This window comes from Centruroides vittatus, unplaced genomic scaffold, assembly GCF_030686945.1.
Source record: "Centruroides vittatus isolate TY-2023 unplaced genomic scaffold, ASM3068694v2 contig_799, whole genome shotgun sequence".
In the NCBI taxonomy this organism is placed as follows: Eukaryota; Metazoa; Arthropoda; class Arachnida; order Scorpiones; family Buthidae; genus Centruroides; species Centruroides vittatus.
In genome coordinates, this window is record NW_027122516.1 from 1,804,731 (window position 1) to 1,825,481 (window position 20,751).

Below are 20,751 nucleotides of genomic sequence, written 5' to 3' on the forward strand. Positions count from 1 at the left end.
CAGTTTTTGGGTGTCCCATAAGTTTTGTATCCTTAAGTTCAAAATTTCCTGAATGGAAATTTTTAACCATATTTGACAGATTTAAAGAGTATGCACAGCATTATATCTTTTCCAAAATTCATAAAGCATAATATGTATGATACACTTTTTATCTGGAGACATTTCAACTTGATTCTATTCAAACAAAATGTGAAATAAAATGTTTAAAATAAGCTTCTAAACAAAAAATACAATCTTACATTAGTAGCAATAATATGTTAAATTTCACAACTATTGTAATTAAATCATACACTTATGTTAAGTAACAACAGCTGTTAAGAAATCTTTCTGTTCAACTCAATATAACCTTTAGTTTATTAACCATGGTATCTAAGAAGTGTACGGAAGCAACAAAGTTTAAGAGGAAGGTTGTAAAATTGAAAATTAAGATGAGAATAAACCTATAATGAAACCTGAAAGTAATACATGCGTGGGAATCTGGATGCCATGTTTAAGATGCCAAAGTCAACAGACAGTAAATGCAATTTTCGTTTTAATATACAGCATTTATATATTTTATTTATTGTTTTCATGCTTTAACTTATTCTTTAGGGTATTTAATTGTGTGTATACTAAATCCAGAACCTGTTACCAGTGTAATTTGCACGAAAAAAATCTTCTTTTCACAAATGTTTTTGAACTTTTGAGATAGTTCTTCTTCAGGCAAAGAAATTCCGTTGGAACTTGGATATTTAAACAAAAACTGAATATTCACATAATGGAACTCGTTGAATGAGTTCCATTATGCGAATATTCGGTAACAGGTTCTGAATTTAGTATTTTACCCCCGGTGTCAAGAAGAAGTTGAGTTTCTCATTTAATTGTGTTAATGTTATCTTAGATTATGTGTATTTGCTGTTTAAGTTTATCAAAATGGGTATTGTTTAGGGTCTGAGAATGGAATAATTCACTTTTCATTATTTCTAATAGGAAAAATTGATTCAGAGTTCAAACTACCATCTGGAACAAATTAAATTTGAAGCATGAGGTACTCTGTGTATACATATACAGAAAACTAACAGAAATTATTAGAAAATGCAATTTCCTGTATCAGTTTTTCCTTGAAATCTATTACAGTAGTTAAAACAAAATTATGATCCCTAATATTTTGCAGTAAGGTTTTGTTTAAGCTTTAAACAGATTATATTTTAGCAGTGGCATGCGGTGACATTTGATGATAAGGAAGCTGTGCCGGCCCTGGATAGAATCATTGGAAGCGTTATACAATATTTTGGTGTATAGCATCCATGAGCTAAACCTGGTACTCTGTAAAGCGCATGCGCAAATAATTGTATAATCTGGCTGATTTACACCGTTCAAATATTTTCACCATGAAAGCTATCCCATATTCAACAATACAGCACTTCCATTGGGAATATGCATATATGAATTTATATTTGAATATACAATAGCAATCTTATCATTGTTTTTCACATGTAGTATAGAAATTTGTAATAAGATACATAATGTGGTATAATAAAATATTAATTTTAATTAATTCAAAGTATCAGACAAAACAAATATCACAAATAACTGAAACAATACTAAAAAATTTAACACCTAAACACTCCTTCTAGCAGAAATAAACAATAGACTTTAATGCTCTAACGTTTTCGGCATCATTTAGAGGCCTTCTTCAGGAACATACAACCAAAAAAACTGTTCTATCATTAACATTGATCATGTCAAGCTTACAAAACAATATACTTAGCTATACAAGGTATGTAGATGATATTTTGATTATATGGAGAACCAAACCAGATATAGGAAAAACGTTAGAAATTTTTAACAAAAATGCATACGGGCTAACACTAGAATTAGATCAGGAGAGTAGCACTGAAGTTAATTACTTGGATGTCAAGATCAGGGTGACCAATAAACATATAACCACAAGTATTTACCGCAAACCAACGTACAATCCGCACTTCATACCTGCTAACTCAGCAGACCCTTGGCTCTTTAAAATAGCGACATTCTGGGCCCTAGTCTCAAGGGCTTACTCCCATTGCTCTGAGACACCCAATATCCACAGTGAACTAAAACAAATCAAGGGTATAGCATACGCACACGGGTACCACCAATCTTTAATAGACAGACTCGCAGACAACCAGCAATCTAAGATAACTACCACCAACACGAGGAGTGTGGATACACAGCACAATCGGGTAATTATACCATAAGAACCGTTCCTATAACAAATGTATAATAGAATCGCTAAGGACTTAAACTTGCGCTTAACATATAGGAGAAAACGGAATATTTTCCGAATGTTATCTAATGCTAAAGACAGGTCTGATGACAAAAAAACGCCAGGGGTGTACCGCATACCATTATAGGACAAACGTTTCAATCGGCGGGTAACATACATCGGATCCACATATAGATCTCGAGGCTAGAATACAGGACCACAAATACGATGTGTCCAAGTGGAAGTATAATACTACACTAGCCCCTATGCTACCGAACGCGGGATTTCTCCATGTTGGGATGAGGCTACTCTGTTGCACAGGACCTTTGACCGACACGACTTACGCTCGTTGGAAGCTCTTGAGATCTATATAGAAAGCACAAAGGGATGCTGCATTAACTCCGATTATATTCCAGTTCCACAAGCATGGAAATATTATTTACAGTGCCATAAGCGCAATAATTAGATTTTCGTCTTTCTGATATGTAAAAGAAAACGTCTACATCGTTTACAACACACTAGTTTGTTAATAGTAATATTAATAGTAATAGTAATAACGATAAGGATTTTATTTGTAACTTTATTTTAAATTATAATTTTACATCGTTAAATATTTAAATATTTTAAAAAATTGGACGCGATATTCAACGGTTTCAAACGATAGAACAGTTTTTTTGGTTGTACGTTCCTGAAGAAGGCTTCTAAATGATGCCGAAAACATTAGAGCATTAAAGTCTATTGTTTATTTCTGCTGGAAGGAGTGTTTAGGTGATAAATTTGTTAATTCAAAGTATGTTAAAATATGAAAATAATCATACAATATGTATTTATATTTTAGAAAATACAAGTGAAGAAGCACTTCCACAGCTTCCATAGACGGCACGCCACTGTATTTTAGTTAATCTTTTTAAAACATTATTATTAAAAATTATAACAACATAGAAATAAAAAGTCAAAGAATTATAATAATATTAAAATCCACATATTTTACTGGTAAATTATTTTATAATTAATAAACTTACTGGTATCATCCAATTAGCTAAATCTCCAAACTGCGAGACTTGCATTGCACCTAACATAGTCAGATCAATATGACCCCTGAAACAATATGAAATTTGATTACTATTTACATTTAAATTTAAAGAAAAATATAATTTTTAATAGCCAAATGGTATACCCTCTGATCATTCCAAAAGATTCGTCACTAGAAAAAAATGCAGCACCAGGTACGGCTGTTACAGTTTCTTTTCCCGCATTAATCAGATCTGCATCTTGTTCACCTTCCAAAGGATATGGCCCCTAATAAAAATATATCAATTTTTCATTATTCAAAAAGTTTAATTAAAATACCTACTGTATAACAAGTTTTTACCAGTGTATTATTTTACTTATTTCATTTGCAATTAAATAAAAAATAATATTCACAAATATTATTCTTATAAATATTATTATATGGGTTTTAAATTTCTCAGACAGTTTGTAAGGAAAAGGAAAACAATAATGTAATTATAGCAGTTAAAAAATTCTTAAAATAACCAAGTGATCTGTGCTACTTTAAGTCTAATTACATTTAAAGCAGTGGTTCTTAACCTGGGTTCGATCGAACCCCTGGGGTTCGGCGAGTCAGTCTCAGGGGTTCGGCGGAGGTCAACCACCTGACGTTATCGTGACGTAGAAACCGTATTGGTTTCGAAAACTAATGCTACATAACGTGTGTTCTATTGGGAAATATGCCTATATTTCCCAATAGAACACCTATTATACCTATGTTTTGAATTTGAAAAATTATATTTTATTTTTCCAATTAAAAGGGGTTCGGTGAATGCTCATATGAAACTGATGGGGTTCGGTACCTCCAGCAAGGTTAAGAACCACTGATTTAAAGTAATGCCATAAAAATCCAGCAGATCACTTGGTTATTATAATAAATTAGTTGTACAACTGGATAGAGCTGAAATAAACACAATAACAGCAGCAAAACACTTTAATACACAGACAAACTTCTTCAACTGTCTTAAATGATTGTCATCAGGTTTTAACTTAGTAAATTTGAATGGAGATGATAATTAGTACATTGATGTTATTGAATGCAACAGCATGCATAACTGATGACATATATGTATTAGTTCAAATAAAATAAGTTTGTCTATTAAAATGTTAGTGTATTTATCTAAGAAATTTGATTATAGATGTTATTATATACAGTCAATTCCACATAATTGGGACACACTGGGACCTGACTAATTTGTCCTGATTAAATGGCAGTCCCAATAAAACAAATTTTAAAAGAACAGACAAAATCTAAGATAAAAAGTCCAGTAACAAATTGCAGAACTTACCCTGCTGTTATGAGATTTTATTTTAAAAATAACTTTTATATTATTAATAATATTATCACAAATGCTTTTGAACTTTAAAACCATTCTTCTTCAGGTGAAATCCGACAGAACGCTTCAAAATGGAACGTGAATATTCGAAAAACAAATCGAATGCCTGTTTCACGAAATCCGTTGCGACGGGCATGCGCATTCGTGTGTGGATGGTGGTAGTTAAGTTCAAAAGCATTTGTGATAACTCTGTATTTTCATGAAGCATGCCGGTAACAAGTTCCACAAGAAGTGCTGATTTCACCCCAGTGTTTAGATGATGTTGAACTTTGTAATTAATCATATTAATAAATTAATTGTGTGTGGCATCATCTGTTACGAAACTTTATTATTAAAAACATTCTATATTTGTAATTATTATAAAATTGCAAAAGGCTTAATTTTGAGAGTAGAGACAAGTTTTATAAAAAACTGTAAATGCTATAAACAAGTAAAATCACCATTAAGTCCAACCCCACTCAAGATATGACATGTAATCAAGTTCTATCTTTCCACCCCCTTGAACTTTTTGCACCAAAATTTAATAGCATCAATGCCCCTTATACACAAACTACCATGCCAAATTTCATTTCTTAATCTTTACCCCATTCTGAGATATTAAATGAAATAGATGCCAACACAAGCACATGGACACAGAATTTTTTTTTTTGCATTTTTGGGTTCAAGATGTCTCAAAATGTGGAAATTTGCAAAAAACTAGAAGGTCAAATTTAACACAATTCCAATACTTTCCCTTGTTATGTATACATAACAGCTGGGAAAATAAAAATGAGCAATGAAAACAAAAACAATATTGGAAAATATAATTAATAGTCAGTGTGAATACATATGTTAATAAATTCAAGTTCAAAAATAATACATTAAAATATAATCATTAAACAAAAAAAAAATTATTTTTGCAGAAATTTATCAAGTGCATCTTGATGCATTTTTTAATATTCTGCAATTGGACAAAATTGGCATAGGCATCCAATGCAGAAATAGAACTTCCTTCATTTCCATCTTGCATAAAATATTCGTCTTAATTCAAACATAAATTTTCTGTCTTTTTAGTCATTAAGTCTTCAAATTGCAGACCTATAAATTCCCACTAGTGTTCATATGTCTGCCCTTCCTTAATCTTGAGAATGGAGTTAGATAGATGACAGCCGAGAACAGATACAGAAAGCTTAGGGACAGGAGGCCTCGATTAACTATATACAAACTTCTGGCCTGGACCAGAAGTCACAAGATTTCAATTCAAAAATTTTCCCAAAAATGAAGTTAGATAGATGACTGGCATGACTCTTTGTTAACACGAAAAGTATGATGTATGGGAGAAGTCACTACTAAAATCCAGAGCATATATCAACATTTTAAATGAAATAAATTAAAAATATGATTAAAAATTGCAGCCTGGCATTGCAATGATGTTACACTTTGTTCTTTTGTTTTTAATATTTGAGAGAATGAAATTAATGAATCAAAACACATTGGTGTGGTAAGAACTAACTGTTTTCAGAGTAAAAAATTTGAAAGAATTTTAGCAAACAAACAAATTTTAAAATGTCAGATCATTTTCTAATATAAAACACTTCATTTAATTCAAAGACTAAGGTGAAATGCATAAACAGTTATGAAATAATCAATGACAATTATTGAACATTATTTAACATCAATGAATAGAACAATTTAAATGACTTTAAGTTTTTCTATTTAGTGTTTGTTCTGTACACCATTCTTAGAATATCAAATGTAAAGTAGTTTGTACTGAAGATGGCTCAAAGGAAACTAAAAACGTTTTAAATTTAAAGAAAATTGAATATTTGATAGCCTTAATAAACAGAATTCATAGAAATATTTTTTATATGATGCTGTTTTATCACAAAACATAGATTGAATGTTTTGTGATAAAACAAGATTTGTGTCGGCAGGATTTTAAAAAAGGAATGTAAACATCAGCCCAATAGATAATATGGCAGTTTGTTTGGCATTTCAAAAACGAAAAAAGGGAGAAAAGCAGTTTTATGGAAATATCTTCCAAATCCAATTTAAAATGGTCAATAATGAAAGAATATGAGAATAGATGAACAAATATAAGTGAAAAAATATAGTGAGTGTATTGCTTGTAAGAGGAGTACGCATAATATTGGAACAAACAATGATACAGGCTTTATTAATTATGGAGAATATGCATTTTGGACTAGAATGTATAGTCCAAAATGCACATCTTCCATGATTAGGAAGGTCCGGGTAGCATAACTGATAACATATCTGCATGGTAAGCGGGAGTTGTGGGTTCGAGTCTCACTCCAGGCTGATTCTTTCCTTCTAGTATATTCTAAATTATTTAATAAAATATTAATTTAATTATAATTTTTAAATTTTATAGGAGATGGCATCTAATGCTACCTTTAGTACTAAATTACTTAGAATTTAATTATTAATAGTAGCTGAAAAATAGTCTGATTGATTATGGCGATCGTTTGGCTTTGAATACTTGACTAGTTTAATAAGTTTTTTATCATGATACTGTGATGATTCGTGACGAGGTGTAACGGTTTCCGCGAACAGACCGACACAAAATAATAATCGAAACACGTTACTTTTAACAAAGGTACGATTTTATTCTCGCCAGAAAGAACAGAAGCAGGTTCTTTATGGATCCCAACTTTACAAAGAAAGGCTTTTTTTTTACAGTCTAAAAAGCGCGCTCAAAACGGAACCCGACAAATTATACGCGTGCAGATCTTAAAACTAAACTTATCCTACTTATAACTAAAGGGAGGAACAATATATACATGTAGATAAAAATAGTCGAAGATTGAAATACTTGGTGGAATACCACTCTTGAGTCCTGTTTGATTATTTTATAGGCTTCTCGTGTTCTCGGTGAATCTCTCACTCCCTCGTCGTATCCTTTCCTTTTCTTCTGCTGCTCACTTATCCGCCTCGGTCGAGAGCTTCCTTTTCACACCTTCACTCTCCACAGTCCAGTCGAAAAGTGATTCACTTTTCATTCCTCGAGACCCACGGCGCCGTCCCTTCTATTGCTCTATACGTTGTCTCTTTCTTAGAAACTTTAATCCCACCCAAAGGGTAAAAAGGAGTGGTGGGGAAAGTAAAGGAGGATAGATAATACAAAAGAAACAAAGGAATTGCTAACACTAACTTATATTACATATTAAAAACATATAAAATACGCGAACAACATGGCCGACGGCCACAATACAGTAAGACCCAGCTTAACACTACCTTGATTAATGCTGATTCAATATACCATAGTCTGCACGAAGCCTTAAAAAAAACTCAAAATTTACGCTGATTCAAATTATTGCGGAATTTCATTAGTTCGTATTTAGGAATAATCAATAAGCAAAAGATGGCAATTCGTTGTAGTGCTGTACTTTCCTTAAATCTATGTTTGTTTGGTGCAATTTTGAAAAAAATATAACATCATGGATGTCATAGACAATATTGACTTCCCTTGGCAAGAATTAACTGATAAATGCATGAATGGAGTGTGGAAGTAGTTATGGCTGGAAGTCTCCAAGAATTCTCAACACGAAGAGCCTATTGCTGTATCGTTAGGTTGACAATTTGGTCAATGTAATCAATACAGCAGGGCTAGGATATGTAGACAAGCAGGATATTGAGGAGTTACTGCAGGTTTCTGGTGAGAGCCTTACCAATGACGACCTTCAAGAACTGGCAGAACAACAAATTCATGTAGAACTGGAAAATTGTGACTCTGAAAATGAAGAACCTCAAAGAATTTCTCTACAGATTTCCTTAATAAAAGTTTGGTAACGATAACTGAAATCATTGATCAAATTGTAGCAAATGATCCAGATTTTGAAAGGAGTGCAAAAGAAAGACGAGGTGTTTTAGATGCAATCTCCTGCTACTGATATTTGCTTAAGAAAAGAGAAAAAGCAACAAATGAAACTAAATGACTTTATTTGTGAAAAGCAAGAATTTCAGAAGAGCCAGGACCTTCTTCACAAAAAATGAACTTAACATTTCTGTGTGCATACGTGTATATGTTATTTAACATATATTATTATGCAAATTAATATAAAAATAACTTAAAATTAAAGTAAAATTTGTTTATTTTTGGTCATGTGTTTCCCTTTCCCTATTTACTCTGTGTTAAAATGACCTCATTTAACACTGTTTCATTTAGCGCCTTGTCGTCTAGGAACGTATCCCCCACATTAAGCAGGGTCTTACTGTATTTTAGTTTTTCTTCATTATTATTACAATTAATTTTTAAATATGCAAACCCCATATAAAATTTTACAAAGTAGTATTTAACCAGAACTAATAAATCAGACTTGTTACACTCTTAGTGAATTTCATTAACTCTTTATTTGTCCAATATGCATTTCAGCCTGTCTGGCCCTTTTCAATTGGATTTAACAAATGTTAATAGCAATCTCAAACAAACAGAGTCTCTGATTAACATTACAATTAAACCTTAGGTCTTCACTTCTGTAGTCTTCTCAGAAAAACTTTTTTTTTAATCAGCAAAGTAAATATGATTTATCTGTTAGACAATGCTCATTTATGTAGCTTTCAATTCTCTTCATGTATATAATAGAGACTATTTTACTAAGCTATATCAGTAATAATACAAATATATTGCAATGATGGATATAAATGGAGATGGATATGCCAAAATCCAATTATCATAAAGGCTGTTCCCCTCAAACATCTGTAGTTTTGTAGATAATGGTAATAGAAAGTGCATCTGAAAGACTTACTTACTACATCAAATCATATATTTCCATCCACATGTGCTCCTGAAGTAGCAAGTACATCAGAATGCAGCATGCATCCTAATATAGCCAGCATGTTAAGAGTCCTGCTGTTAATTGCATCTTCAATTCTTGTTTGCAGGCTCTCATGTCTGGTACTTTTGTAGCATGCACATGATCCTTGACATGTCCACAATGGAAATAGTTCAGAGAGATGTTGTCAGGTGATCAGGCAGACCATGATATGGGGTCCTAGTGATCTAGATCATGTGGTAGCAACAGCATCCCTTTCAAGCATATGCTCGTGAACCTTGGAGTATTGACCAACATTCTCCAACACATTTTATTCAAATATCTGAGCAAATGGATTTTACAGAACCAATTGAAATTACAAACATTTAAGGGGAACGCCCTGCATTTCTTTCAGAATCACAAACATATCAAGAGTAATCACATTAGAAATCTCATTATATAGTACAGTGGGTGATCAGTTAATGAACATAACCTGTTCCAAGACTTTGTTCGCTATCAAAGTTGTTCATTAACCGATTATTGATTACCATAGGTTTTCATGGAAATTTGATTAATTTGTTCTGGAGACCCCAAAAAATAAAAAATATATACTTTCTTACTATGTTTATTTATATGTAATAGTAAAAATATATATATATACAGGGTGCATAGGAAAGTCCCTTTAACTGGAAAATTCTTGCGAACGAAGAGAGCTACAGCTATGCAAGTGAGATAACGGTATAGTAAAGCGACTATGCCCAACCTAATGCAAACGACAGCAGCGCCCCTAGTGGCGAAATTTGGAAGATAGGCAGTGCAAATCAAAAACGAAAACAGATAGAACAAACTTCCCAATTAGAAAGTTTTAGAGCATCAATTAATTAGTACGAAACGACATGTGGTTCACACGGATAAGATAAATTGTCGCCTGTATACCCAAAAATGTCGAAAGCGATGCACGCCATTTTGTGTAAATGTTTGAAAGGAATAGCCATAGGTATGAAGAAATACGCACAATTTATTGCATAAAATACATACTTATGTCAATACAGTTTGGTAACATCACACAAAAAACAATAGAAAGGCAAACTGTCACACAGCAATAACAAGTTAATATCGAGTATGTTCAAAAACTTGTTATCACTGTGTGACAGTTTGCCTTTCTATTGTTTTTTGTGTGATGTTACCAAACTGTATTGACATAAGTATGTATTTTATGCAATAAATTGTGCGTATTTCTTCATACCTATGGCTATTCCTTTCAAACGTCACACAAAATGGCGTGCATCGCTTTCGGACACTTTTGGGTATACAGGCGACAATTTATCTTATCCGTGTAAACCACATGTCGTTTCGTACTAATTAATTGATGCTCTAAAACTTTCTAATTGGAAAGTTTGCTCTATCTGTTTTCGTTTTCGATTTGCACTGCCTATCTTCCAAATTTCGCCACTAGGGGCGCTGCTGTCGTTTGCATTAGGTTGGGCATAGTCGCTTTACTATACCGTTATCTCACTTGCATAGCTGTAGCTCTCTTCGTTCGCAAGAATTTTCCAGTTAAAGGGACTTTCCTATGCACCCTGTATATATATACCAGGGTGGGCAAGCAAGAGTTCAGTGGGAGCCAAAATGTAGGTTTTGCAAAATGAATGGGAGCTGCAGTTCTGCACTGTCATAGCGAATAGTATGGTAAGGCGTGCGATTTTATTATATAATATAAATATAATATAAAACAAATATTAAATTTTTTAATAAACATATTTTCACAAAATTATAAAAATAAAATTGTAAAAATAATAATAAAAAACAGAAATTAACACTTTCAGCAAGAGCTGCATGTAACTCAAAAAGAGCCGCACGCGGCTTTCGGAGCCGCATTTGCCATGTCTGATATATACAGTCTTGCATTTTTATTAGTAATGTTTTTTCCGTTTGTGGGGGTTAAAGAATTTGTCCAGTGTCGAATGCTTTTCGAGATCCTTCAGGATTTTTCAAAAGTAATTAATAGCATTGTAATTGTAGAGATCCCTAAGCGGATTGATCTCACCTTGGTTTGGATGCCATTCTAAGACTGTTGACTGTTGTTCTGACATCCTCCCACTTCTTCTTCAGACGATCTTTAATAGCAGATGTCAGCATTAATCCTCTTTTTCAGAAGAAAACATATCTTGCCAAGTTTCTTGGCGTTCACTCAAGAGTTCTTGGCGTTCTTCTGTCGTCAGATCAGTTTCAGGTTTCATTATGAGCTCTTCAATGTTCTTTATTTCTTAGATGTGATTTTTGTTACTCCTTTCGCTGCTTGAGTCTTCTTGATTATACTGTATCTTTCTTAGATAAGATTGAACTGTGGCCGACTGTAAACCTGTTCAAGCCATGCTGCCCAGCAACATCAGACATCTTCTGAACACTCTATATCTTTGCTATTATACTCTCACCTTTTGAAAATAAAAACCCACACAATACTTAACGAGGGCCCGCCAAACAGTCTTACAAATACAGTGGGTGATTGGTTAATGAACATAATCTGTTCCAAGACTTTGTTCGCTATCCGAATTGTTCATTAACCAATTCTCGATTTACCATAGGTTTTTATGGGAATTTTATTAAGTTGTTCTGGAGACCCCCAAAAAATAAAAAATATATACTTTCTTACTACGTTTATTTATATGTAATAATAAAAATACATATTTACACAGTCTTGCATTTTTATTAGTCATGTTTTTTTGTTTGTGGGGTTATAGAATCTGTCTAATGTCAATTGCTTTTCTCTCTTCTTCAGGATTTTCAGAAGTAATTAATAGCATTGTAATTGTAGAGATCCCTAAGCGGATTGATCTCACCTTGGTTTGGATGCCATTCTAAGACTGTTGACTGTTGTTCTGACATCCTCCCACTTCTTCTTCAGACGATCTTTAATAGCAGATGTCAGCATTAATCCTCTTTTTCAGAAGAAAACATATCTTGCCAAGTTTCTTGGCGTTCACTCAAGAGTTCTTGGCGTTCTTCTGTCGTCAGATCAGTTTCAGGTTTCATTATGAGCTCTTCAATGTTCTTTATTTCTTAGATGTGATTTTTGTTACTCCTTTCGCTGCTTGAGTCTTCTTGATTATACTGTATCTTTCTTAGATAAGATTGAACTGTGGCCGACTGTAAACCTGTTCAAGCCATGCTGCCCAGCAACATCAGACATCTTCTGAACACTCTATATCTTTGCTATTATACTCTCACCTTTTGAAAATAAAAACCCACACAATACTTAACGAGGGCCCGCCAAACAGTCTTACAAATACAGTGGGTGATTGGTTAATGAACATAATCTGTTCCAAGACTTTGTTCGCTATCCGAATTGTTCGTTAACCAATTCTCGATTTACCATAGGTTTTTATGGGAATTTTATTAAGTTGTTCTGGAGACCCCCAAAAAATAAAAAATATATACTTTCTTACTACGTTTATTTATATGTAATAATAAAAATACATATTTACACAGTCTTGCATTTTTATTAGTCATGTTTTTTTGTTTGTGGGGTTATAGAATCTGTCTAATGTCAATTGCTTTTCTCTCTTCTTCAGGATTTTCAGAAGTAATTAATAGCATTGTAACTGTAGATATCCCCCAAGCCTATTAACCTCAACCTGGTTTGTATGCCATTTTAAGACCGTTAACCTGACATCCCCCACTTCTTCAAAAGATCTTTAATTAATAACAGATATCGGCATTAATCCTTTTTTTCAGAAGAAAACATATCTCGCCGAGTTTCTTGGTGTTCTTCATTCAAGAGTTCTTGGCGTTCTTCTGTTGTCAGATCCGTTTAAGGTTCCATTATGAGCTCTTCAATGTTCTTTATTTCTCAGATGTGATTTTTGTTACTCCTTTAGCTGCTTGAGTCTTCATGATTATACTGTATCTTTCTTACAAGGGGAGGGCACGACCTGAAAAATTCACTTTGGGATGAGACTTGGTATATAGGTAGTACTCCTTTAGGATGTTCAGTCCTCAAAACAAGAAAGTGCAATGGCCAACCAATTTTAAGAAAAAGGCCTTTAAAAATTAGAGCTCTGAGCTCTAATTTTTAAAGGCCTTTTGTAGCTTAATAAGCTTATGTACTAATAAGTTTCGCTAGGTCAGCAGCTGCTGAGCAGCTCGGTTGACATCGTTCTTGGCTACTGCCAAGTCGTTCAGGGTTCAAATCTCGGTCTCAATTAGTATTTTTTTCTTTGTAAAATTTTTTAAAATAAGTATTTTGAATATATATAAATATTAAAATTTTATTATAATAAATAATTTCATTTAAAAAAATGTTTAACACATATTACATGTCATTTTCATTATAATAACACAAAATAATTAATAATAATAGTTATAAATAATTAGTTATGGAACAACAGTTTTCATTTATTATTCTATTGTATCAAATTTTTCGAAGGTTACTACTCTTATTAATTCTCACCACTTAAAAATAAAAAGTATAAAACATGTCTTTTATATTCATCCTCTACTTCCATTTTAACAAAAATAAACAACTAAAATGTTTCCAATTCCAACAGCATTATATAAATGAGATCCAATTTAACACTTCAGTGTGAAAAGTATCACATTAGACTGACATTTTCAACAGCAAAACAAGATTTTTCTCAAGGTCATAAAAATGCCCATGGACTTATGGACTGACCTGATATTTGGAGTGTCAGTTTACTTTTGGATTTCGAAGAGATCATAGTGTTCTGTAATATATCACACCATAATACAAATAGTTTCAATATTTTACAGTAAAATGTCTGTGAATGAAGATACTATCAGTTTACCAACAGTTGATGATGATGATTATTATTAATTATTTTGTATTATTATAATTAAAATGACATGTAATATGTGTTAAACATTTTTTTAAATGAAATTATTTATTATAATAAAATTTTAATATTTATATATATTCAAAATACTTATTTTAAAAAATTTTTACAAAGAAAAAAAATACTAATTGAGACCGAGATTTGAACCCTGAACGACTTGGCAGTAGCCAAGAACGATGTCAACCGAGCTGCTTGGCAGCTGCTGACCTAGCGAAACTTATTAGCACATAAGCCGAGCTCTAATTTTTAAAGGCCTTTTTCTTAAAATTGGTTGGCCATTGCGCTTTCTTGTTTTGAGGACTGAACATCCTAAAGGAGTACTACCTATATACCAAGTCTCATCCCAAAGTGAATTTCCCAGGTCGTGCCCTCCCCTTGTTAGATAAGATTGAACTGTGCCCTACTGTAGATTTGTTCAAGCCATACTGCCTAGCAACATCAGACATCTTCTGCCCACTCTCTACCTTTGCTTTTGTACTCTCACCTTTCGAAAATAAAAACCGACGCAAAACTTAACGAGTGCCTACTCAACAGTTTCGCGAATACTATAAAAGAATCGTTTCTGTCAGAAAAATAAAAGGCTGAAATTACAAAGGAGTATTTCAAAGTTTGAGGAATACTATCTGATCAGTATATATCAGATTGAGCGTCCATGTCAACGTCTGCCGCACTCTGAAAAGTTTTGAATTGTTACCTGAAGACAAGGGAAAATCAATCGGTATTTGCTATTTCTGTGCTTCTTTTTATGTTTGTTCAGTGAAGTGTTCATTGTCCGATCATAAAAATCTTTTGCGAACGTGTTCGTTATCCAATTTTTTCATTAACCGATCACCCACTGTACCATAAAAAAAATTATTTCTGTCAGAAAAATAAAAGGCTGAAATTACAAGAGAGTTTCAAAGTTCGGAGAAATACTATCTGACTGGGTTAAGCGTTGATGTGACGTCTCCTGTGCTCCGAAAAGTTTCAAATTGTTGCCTGAAGACAAGGGAAGACCAATCGGTATTCATTATTTTACATTGCTTCTTCCTGTGTTTGTTCTGTGAGATGTTCATTATCCGAACATAAAAATCTTTTGCGAAAGTGTTTGTTATCCAATTTGTTTGTTAACTGATCACCCACTGTATTAATAATCTCACAATAAGCCCTCAAATATTTCTGTTGTGATATAAGCAATGGCAACTAAGTGATTATATAATAGTATTTTGAATTTCATCTTTAAATGATATTACAGATTTGTGAAATTATTATTAATATATTAATTTTTATTACTATTTCTCCTGATAATTTGTCATATTTATTGAATAAAATTTAATCTATTTTCATTAAATGTCTTCCTAACATAGATACTGATACAAGGATTTTCTACTTTGGGAGTTTTGTATATACAATACATGGCTGTTAATTGGGACCGCTGTTTATTTGAAACATATATTGAAATTCGGAAACAAAAGAGATTATATAAGGCAAATTTACTTCGCTTATTTGGGACAGCATAAGCATCAATGAGGATTGTATTAATGGGCCAATGTTAAGAACCAAACCAGATGAGTTTGCTACAAAGATGGGTCACACAAATTTCAGGGCTATAGTTGAGTGGTTATTGCAATAGAAAACCAGACATTAAATAAAATTTAAGAGCGCACATGGTAAAAAAACAGTGCTGACACTATGAGTGCCAAAAAGCGGAAATCAACTAAGTTGCATGAATTGCTGCAGAAATTTAATTGTGATCAAATTTAAAATGCAGATGAAACAGGGCTATTTTATAGTTCCATCCTAGATGGTTCCCTCAGTTATAAACATAAAGTACCATCAAGTTAAAAAAAAAACAATGAATTGCATTACCGTATCATATCGCTGTAATATGTCAGGAAATAATAAATAGAAGTTATTAGTCATTAGAAAGCAAGTTAAGCCTCGGTGATGTAAAGGTCTTAAAATAGACCGTTTACGAGTTGAGTATTATGCCAACAAGAATGCATGGATGACTTCCAACATTTTTCTGAAGTGACTTATGAGTTGGGATGCAGAACTGCAGATAAAGTCAAGAACAGTTCTGCTACTCTTTGAAACTCTGCTGCTCATCCTCATGTAGAGTGTTTGAAAAACATTTATCTGGAGTTTCTTTCAGCTAATACCACGTCCTTGATACACTCATTGGATATGAGAATCATAAAAAATTTAAAAACATTACCATATTTTCACAGAATGATCAGCCTGCCAGTCTATCTGAGGGAGACCATGAAATCAGATATTTCCGTATGGTAAAACTCAGCATGCTGGTTTAAGTGAGGTTATACATCCTTCTCTACAGGGCACATTAAAAAAAAATACTACATTTTTATTCTACTGTAAAACTGTGAAACTGTCAGCATTACATCAAAAACTATGATTATACATTTAATTTCTTCATTTTGTCTTCTTTCTAACAACGTAAAATACTCGTGGAATTCCAAAAGTGCTTTTTTTATATGCATTTTATTGTTATTCAATTCAAAGAATGCAAAAATAAACATATTAAATTTAAGAAACTTGCTGTAAATGATCTCAGCTCAGCTTACACCTATTAACAACTGACTAACTACTACTACTACTAATGTCAATAAGTAATTAATTGTTTTACTGTCTGGTAAACTAAAACTCTCTTCCCAATTTTAAGTCAGTCAAATTACAATGTTATTATTTTATTGTACTCGGAAGAATGTTCTCTTTAATGTTTAATTAACAACTAATTGTGTTAGATTTGATTACTTTTATTTTTAGTTGCAGTTTAACTGGCATGTCGGAAACCCAGGAGTTACTGGCATGCTGGTCGCTCTCATTTTTGCAGAATGACCGGCATGCTGGTCATTCTTCAAAAATACAGTACAATTTTCTTTTTGTCTGATATACTGTTATTGAGCATTTATTTTGATTTAGTAATTTTATATAATTTTATTTCATTTTGTGCTATATATATTGTATTTACTATGTTATAAGACGCCATTGATTCTAAGATGCATCAGGAGTTTGAAATTGAATTTTGGCATTTTTCTAATGAGAGAAAAATTTTTAAGTAATTAATTAATCAATATTATCAAGTTTCATTAAGTAACAAGTTAGAAAAACAATACAAATAAAATGAAGCAAATAAGTTCTGCATTTTTCTATTTAGAATAATTTTTCTTTTAATGTGCTGTATTCATTATGTAGTTTTGAAATGTGAATTTTAAATGTTTAAGTTTTAAAATAGTTAAATAAAATGTTAGCATTTATGTTTTAATTAGCAGAAATTTAATTTTATATTCGATTTAATAAATTCATTTAAAATTCAATTTCTTTTCTTTAATTTGCAATAAATTTTCAATTTACAGATTTAATTCTTTAGCTTACAGAACCAATTTTTATCAATAAACTGCAAAATTTTTTAAACGATGCTATAAAAATTTAATAGGAATTATCTTAGCAGCAGCAAAAGTATTTTTTGTTTGTATTTTGTTTCTGATGACTAAAATATCAATTTAAATAAGATCATTTAAAACAGCAGAAACAAGATCTGTTCACGATAAGAATGATATGAACAACTAGTAAATTCACTTCTCAGATTTTTATTAAAATGTTATTTAATAAGGCCGGTTTTAATAAGATTTTCAGATCAGATAGGTTTGTACTAATAAATAATTCTTTTCCTAGTTTAATTGTCTATAGACATAACAGTTCAACTGTTGACAATTCAGAGTGTATAAGTAGAACTATATGTACAAATCAGTTATTATGAACATCTTACAATAATAAAATTAAAAATCCAGTACTACACATGTATTTAAAAATAAAAATACACAATATTGAAGACTTAAACATACATACAATAGTTGTAAATGGACATTTAGAATTATTCAAAACTTTTTTTGTAAGTCTTCAATACTGTATATTTTTACATTTTTAAATCTTAAAATAATGTTTTTAATAATGTATATTATCTAAAATTCAAAATAAATTTCTTATACAGGCCAATAATTTATTAAAAAAAATCAAAAATAAGTATTCAAATAATAGTCAACCAATAAATAATCATCAAAAAATTTGCTTTTATAATTTCAAAAATATAAGCCATATAACAGTCACAAGCAACCAGTGTGGATTTGTTAAAGGCTCCAGTACAACAGATGCCATATATGCTGCTAGTCTCCTCGTGGAAAAACATCGTGAAAAGAATAAAGCAATACACATGGCTTTCCTAGACCTTGAAAAAGCCTTTGACCATGTTCCACACTTACTTTTCTGGAAAGAACTACGGTTACATGGGATACCAGAGGAATACATAAAGTGGACACAAATATTATATCACAATGTGACAAGTGCAGTTCACTGCCCAGCTGGAACTGTACCACCATTCAAAATAACTGTTCGTGTGCACCAAGGATCAGCACTCTCACCATTACTATTCATACTATGCAAGGACACTGTCACAGCTGACCTGCAGGCAGCACTCCCCCTGGACACTACTGTAGGTTGATGATGTAATGCTTGCACATCAAGACAGTACAGCTCTCTAGGAGAAGTTGCAAGCATGGAGAAACCGACTTAATGAATATGGGCTAAGCCAAAATTTAAAGAAAACAGAATATCTTTAGTGTGGTCCACAAACTGACAAAATGCTCCAAGTGGCAGACCAGACAATAAATAAAGTGACTCAAGTTCAAATATTTGGGCTCTGTGTTATCTGCAGATGGTGAAACAACACCTGATGTCATAGCACGAATAAATGCTGCCTGGCTCAAATGGTGACAAACCACGGGCATCCTGCATGATAGAAAAATGCCTGAACATCTAAAGGCAAAAATTTATAAAACAGTGGTCCGCCCAGCAGCTCTTTATGGAGCTGAATGCTAACCCACAGCAAGGAAACATGAACACTCTCTACATGTAATAGAGATGAAGATGTTAAGGTAGATGCTGGGCCTAACCCGATTTGACTATGTAACAAACGACAACATTTGACAATGATTGGGAATAAAAGGAATTGACAAGAAAATGCGACAGGCCCACTTAAGATGGTGTGGACATGTCCTACACGGCAAAGACACATCAGTAGCAAAAACAGCCATGTAACTGAACCCAGGAGGGCACCGCCCATGCGGAAGGCCCAAGAAACGATGGATGGATACCATCAGAGAGGACATGGACATTGCAAACCTCAACCCAGAAGATGCCAAAGACTGTGCCAAGTGGAGACGACAGTTGCAACAAAGCTAACCCCTATTATGGGAAAACGCAAAGAAAGAGAGAGAGAATTTCAAAAATGTAATATATAGTATACATTATTTTTTTAAAAAAATTAATGTTTTTAAAAATCTTAGAAATACATCTAAAGCAGATTTCTTAGAATTTATGTAAAAATAAAAAATTAATATAAATTCTTACCAACCCCATGATACCATTTTCACTATGCAAATGCACTGTAATATCAGATGGAATGTAATTACTGGCAAGCATCGGCATACCAATTCCTAAATTTACTGAAAATTAATAAGGAAATTTTCTAATTTACCATTTCATAAAAACTACATTTATTATTTTCTGAATGAAGCAGCATAACTATTAGATTAGAAAATAAAGAAAGCAATTGTATTATGCTTTTATGCATCAATACTGTATATAGTATATTTTTAGACATTTTGAATTGATTTATAAAATAATTTTAATTCTGTTCTTCTTTGGTATTTATTATCTCTTTGATGTTCTGTAATATGATTATTTAAATTTCTTTCAGTTGTCCTAACATATATTAAAGTATTGCTTCTTTGTGTTTCTAATAATATCTGTCTGCTATCATTACAATAACTTTGTAATGATGGGGACAGATGGGAAAGTAGAAAGTGTTTGGGCATATAGAGGATATCATCAGAGAAACAAGGAAGAAATACTTATAGGATAAAGTGAAGCTTTGATTTACATCATAAAATCAAACAATTTTAAATTCTTGGAAAAATTTTATATATTAAAATATATTATACAGTAAGTCCTCTACTTACGAACTTAATCCGTTCGTAGCGGTCGTTTGCAAGTCGAAAAGTTCGTAACTCGAAAAGACGATGTTTGGCGCAAAAACTCAAATACAACGTTGTTTTACAATTATGTAATGTTTAGGCTACTTGAATAATGTTGAATTAAGATTGTTAAAGGGAAGTATAAATTCAAATCAATCACATGTACAGTACATTATTTATTAAAATTACTCATTTAAAACAACTACAAATGTACATATGTATGTACTGTAAATGTTTTATTATGTTAAAACATTTACAGTACATACGTATGTACATTTGTACATACATAAAACTTCAAAAATAAACTTGACTATACATAAAAAATAACCAACTGCACCTTAACCCACCATCTGTCGGCTTTGTTCGTAACTTCGAAAATTCGTAAGTCGAATGTTCATAAGTAGAGGACTGCCTATATGTGCAATGTTTCCACACTCAAAATATCAAATTTATGGAATTATGTTATTTCATCTATGAAAATATAATCTTTCAAAATATTAT

The 20,751-nt window shown here is 32.2% G+C and overlaps 1 protein-coding gene across 1 annotated transcript in view; it reads right to left on the bottom strand.

Annotated features, from left to right (window-relative positions):
* The window catches only part of LOC136981900 (succinyl-CoA:3-ketoacid coenzyme A transferase 1, mitochondrial-like), a 156,736-nt gene that overhangs the window by 66,656 nt on the left and 69,329 nt on the right, over positions 1-20,751 (bottom strand). The window contains exons 10-12 of the mRNA XM_067278283.1: positions 19,625-19,719; positions 3,405-3,526; positions 3,250-3,325 (exon numbers count right to left, since the gene is read on the bottom strand). Coding sequence (XP_067134384.1) covers positions 3,250-3,325; positions 3,405-3,526; positions 19,625-19,719 — 293 coding nt within the window. The remainder of the gene's footprint in view (positions 1-3,249; positions 3,326-3,404; positions 3,527-19,624; positions 19,720-20,751) is intronic.